The sequence below is a fragment of the Elephantulus edwardii genome, unplaced genomic scaffold (assembly GCF_000299155.1).
Source record: "Elephantulus edwardii isolate Elephantulus edwardi_28Jun2011 unplaced genomic scaffold, EleEdw1.0 scaffold00519, whole genome shotgun sequence".
NCBI lineage: Eukaryota > Metazoa > Chordata > Mammalia > Macroscelidea > Macroscelididae > Elephantulus > Elephantulus edwardii.
In genome coordinates this window covers 103,323-108,047 of record NW_006400269.1, presented here as the reverse complement: position 1 = coordinate 108,047, position 4,725 = coordinate 103,323, and the positions used below count along the sequence as shown (strand labels likewise).

Sequence of the window (4,725 nt, the reverse complement as noted above, 5' to 3'; positions counted from 1 at the left end):
ACGGCACATAACAACAACAACAACAACAACACATAAACTCCCATTTAACTATGGACTTTGTCCCTTTCTTGTTTCTGCACTCATAACTCCTAACGCAGAAATATTTGCTGTGTAAGTAGAGAAATCATTACCATGAACGCTTAGGGAGTTCTGATGGCTTAGTGGTAGGGAATTGTACTGCCAATCCAAAGATAGAGGATTCGAAACCATCAGCCAGTATTTGGGAGAAAGATGGACACTCTCCTTCCAAGTGATTATTGCCTCTGAAAACTTGCAGAAGGATCAGAGGATCAGTGTTGACTCTGTGCTACTCCACAACCATCAACCTTTACTTCCTATAAGTCTCTAGGTGATCATGTATTTCAGATGAAGCTTATGCACCATTGTTTCAAGGCAGAAATAAAGGCAAAGTGTAGGGAGGCTTGTGTGTGATGACCAGGGATGTTTCTAGATGCCTGAAAGCATTCAGCAATGAAGATAGACATTTAACTCCCCAAACGGGTTTGTTAGAGGCCCATTTATGATTTTGTTTTTTGAAGTCCCATTTATTTGTATCCTTCTATTTAAATTCTGAGAAAAGCCAATTATCAGGCACAGAAAATATTTTTATTAACATTTATTTCCAAACCATTAAAGCAGTACACTTAATACATTCGCATTCATAAATATAACCATTTAAATAATCTACAATAAAAAGACAGCATATAAAGATAGTACACTAGTTCAGATGAAATGATTTCCATAGATATTGAAGCTGGGAGCCATTCACAGTCATGGCTGCTTCTTGCCTCTCTTTGATTTAGGTTAAGTAAGTAGTTAAAACTACCTTTCAATAAATAAATAAATAAATAGTCAAGCAGCCACTGCTGATAGAAGCTGGGAGTGAAGGACAGAGGGGGGTCTTTGAACAAATGTGAAATAGGGGTAGTCAGGCTGTCTCTGAGCAAGGGGGAGACATCGGAAAGGCTGGCTCAGCAAAGGGGCCAGAGAGGGAATCACAGGCTTGGCCTTGGGCACTAGGACAACCTTAGGCAGCTCCCGGCTGGAGGGTAGGAAACTCCTTGCCCAGACCTCCATGGAAAAGCCTACTGGCCTTAGTCTAGACAACTGTCAAGTCCTGGTTGAGGCCATGCTCCAAGCCGGCTTCAAGGGTCCTCAGTACACGTGGACTTTCCAGAACCAGGCCTCGTTGGGACTACACTTCCTCCATGGTGAAGTCAGTTATATCCTGGCCACCTCTGTTATTTCCTAGGAAGATGGGCATTTCATCCATTTGAGAGGTGCTGATGTACCAGTTGGGGTACTCTGCTGACTCAAATTCCACCTTATCCTTGACTTGCAGCTTGTTGAAGACAAATCGCTTTTCCATCTTCTTTTTGGGGTAAAGTTTAGGATCAGTTTTCTGCAGAAACATAGGGAGAAGCCCTTTTGTGAGGGGTCTGAGACACTCTGGTGAAGTTCTGTGGATTGGCTAGAAAGGAACTGGTGGGCAGACTGCTGGGCAGGAAATAGGTGCTGTCTTTGTGACTCTCACTTTCCGATATTGAGGTAATGGGAATTCTCCTGGGCAGCACAAATGTTTAAGGGCTCAACAACCAGCTGAAACACTACTGGTTCAAGCTTACCAATAGGCTCCCGAGATGACCTCGTTTTGAAAGGAGCTCCTCTACTCTGTACACACCAGAACTGACTTGATGGCTAAGGAACTCTTATCATATACTGAAGCTTAGTCTCAAGTGCTGGGGAGCATAATGGGAGTTGGATTTTTTTCTAAAGTGCAAAGTAAATTAAAACTCCTCTTATTAGGACATCAAATTGGAAACAAAACTTTGGCTGGCAAAGTTGTGTGGGGAGAGTGAAGAATATGGTGGATGACTGTCTTCCCTTAACTAGTTGATTTATGAAAATATTATCTATCAGTTGGAGCAAGCCCGATAATGATTGATAATCTTCCCAATACTAATGGCACAAGAACATTTCATATCATCAGCAAAATGATGTCATTGATGAGTAAATGCTGCATTATTATGAAATGAAACTGATTTTTTTATAGGTACACAAATTGTCGGGTAGATTGGTCCCTAGATTTTCTGGGGAGGAGAAGGAGGTTGGCCTCGAAGTAATAGTGGAGGAGCTTCAGAGAAGCCTGAGAGGATATTAACTCCTGGTACTCACCTCCAGCTGCAGGGTGGGCTTCCCATCACTCATCACACAGGACAGGTACAAACTATTTCCCTTGAGGCCCAAGGCCACAGGGATCTTCTCTTGACTTATTTCTCCTTGTACAAACACCATGGAGAACACCACTGGAGAAAGAACAGAGATTGTGGTCTAGTTTAATTTCCTGTTCCAGGATCAGTAGAAATTGACATACTCTGTGGGAACTCACACACAGATCCTTTTGGCCTAATAGGAAAGGTGACCTGGCTTCTCCCAGACAATATTGTTGTTGTTATGCGCCTTCAAATAGAATGCGACTCATAGCGACCCTATGTACAACAGCCCTAAACTCTGCTCTATCCTGTGCCAATCTCACTGTTTCTGACACACCTACCCCTGAATCAATCCACCTCATCGAGGGTCTTCTTCTCCTGTGATCTCCCTCCACCCTCCCAAGCATGACATCCCTTTCCAAGTACTGGTCCCTCCTTGCAACATGTCCAAACTATGTCAGACGAAGCCTCAGAATCCTTGCCTCCAAGGAGCAACCTGGTATAACCCTCTCCAGGATGAAGCTGTTAATTTCCTTAGCAGTCCCTGGTATATCCAATACTCTTCTCCAGCACCACAGCTCAAAGGCATCAAGTCTCCTTCTATCATCTCTAGTCATTGTCCAGCTTTCTCACACATAGCAAGTGATTACAAAGGCCATGGCCTGTTTCACCTCTTACTGAAAAAGAAATGTGCAGAGACAATCAATCTGGCTCTACTGCTAGGGTGGAAACAAGTTAATTTTTTATTTTTCCTATCAGTTTTTACTTATTGAGAGTTTATCTTAATATCCCTTTTGGTTAAAAACATGAAGGTTAGCAAGCTACCAGCAGGTCAGGAAGGAAAAACAAAACATCATAAGTTATGCAGTCCATGAAGTCAGTGATCTACATTCTACTGCTTATAGGTGGCCACCTCTGGGTCTCTCCTTGTTCAGAAAAAAAAAGAAGTGGAGAGAAGAAGAGATGTATAGAAAAAAGGAGCATAAGGGACTCACACATCATATGAACGTAAACTTCCATGAAACCAAGACCAGAAATACTAGATGGTACCCAGCTACCACTTTTGTTTACTCTAAAATGTATCATCACAGCAGAAGTCCTGGACGGAATGGGAGAAAGTTTGGAACAAAAGTAAAAATCATAAAAATGTCCAGACTTTTTGATCTGATACAGACTAATGGGAGCCCTGACACTATGGCCTTAGTTATCCTTCAAGTCTGGAACAAAAGTCATTTGTGTAGCTTTACTTTCACCAAAAGAACAGACAGGTGTCAGTAGACAGGGAACAGTAACCCCAGGAGGGCATGTGGTCCTTACATCAATCACATAAGCTACAAAAGACAACATTTCCCAGGGATAAAGTTCAGAAGAATCAATGGAAATAATCACAGGGAGTAAATGGGAATAATGATGTTATGTTTTATTGTAATTAATGTTATAAAATAATTGTGAGTTAATTGGAAAGTCAGTTTACTCTGTAAACTTTCACACAAATATTAATTAAAAAAAATGTTCCAAGTTACCTTGTTGTTCTATATTCTCACCATTGAGGTGAAGGGCCTGTAGCTCATATGGACCCGACATCACCAAGCACTTTTGGTCTATGTCCCGGAGCCTGCAGTTTAGGGACAGTACAGCCACGTCACACTCATAGATGTCATCCAAGTCAATGAATTCTGAAATGTGAAACGCAGGTCCCGAAATGGAAAATCAGAAGGGCAAGTCTGATGACATGAGGCTGCAGAATCTGGCTTCTTGGGTGACATCTGTACAAGTATATCCAATATTCAATTATGATATTAAGGTGGAAGGAGTTTGGGGTGGGAGAAAAAAGTAAGAATATCTAACTCTATAGGATTGTAGCTCAATTGCTTGTTGCAATAGCACATAATGCAAGTTTTGCACATGTGAGTAGCTATCATGATCTTACTTTAACAACAATTTCAACTTAAACCCTAGAACAAGTACTTCACAGTCAATTTTGATTTCTGGAAACCCCAGGTAGACTTGAACCACCAACCTTTTGATAAGAAGCAAGTTATTCTAACTTTACCACCCAAAGATTCCATCTGAAAATAAGATTACATTGACTTGTAAGATTCTCTGTTCTCTCTTACCTGGGCCTTCTGTCATTTAATGGTTTCCGCTTCCAGGGTATTTATTTGACTATTGCATTATTAGGGGCTCTGGTGGCCTAGTGGCAAGAAGCTGCTCTTAAATCACAAAGGCACACAGTTCAAGGCCATCAGTTGTTCCACAGGAGGATGGACAATCTCCTCCCGAGTGATTAACTGCCTCTGAAAACCCTCCAGAGGGTCAGCTGTGGGCCAGCTCGGGCTCTAAGGTACACAACAACAACAGCAACATCGCATTATTAGGGAAACTATGGTGCCCTAGTTCGTAGGAAATTGAGGCTCCACCTCTCTGATGGTTTGAATCCTCCAGATGGGCATTCTCCTCCCATGCAATTGACAGTAACTGAAACCTAATGATGGTCAGCCTTGAGAGATAG

At 42.0% G+C, this 4,725-nt stretch overlaps 1 protein-coding gene across 1 annotated transcript in view; it reads right to left on the bottom strand.

The window, feature by feature from the left end:
- Positions 1-1,195: 1,195 nt before the first annotated feature.
- Positions 1,196-4,725, bottom strand: part of LOC102869871 (interleukin-1 beta-like) — a 9,391-nt gene continuing 5,861 nt past the window's right edge. Inside the window, exons 4-6 of the mRNA XM_006903139.1 lie at positions 3,737-3,889; positions 2,176-2,306; positions 1,196-1,402 (exon numbers count right to left, since the gene is read on the bottom strand). Coding sequence (XP_006903201.1) covers positions 1,196-1,402; positions 2,176-2,306; positions 3,737-3,889 — 491 coding nt within the window. The remainder of the gene's footprint in view (positions 1,403-2,175; positions 2,307-3,736; positions 3,890-4,725) is intronic.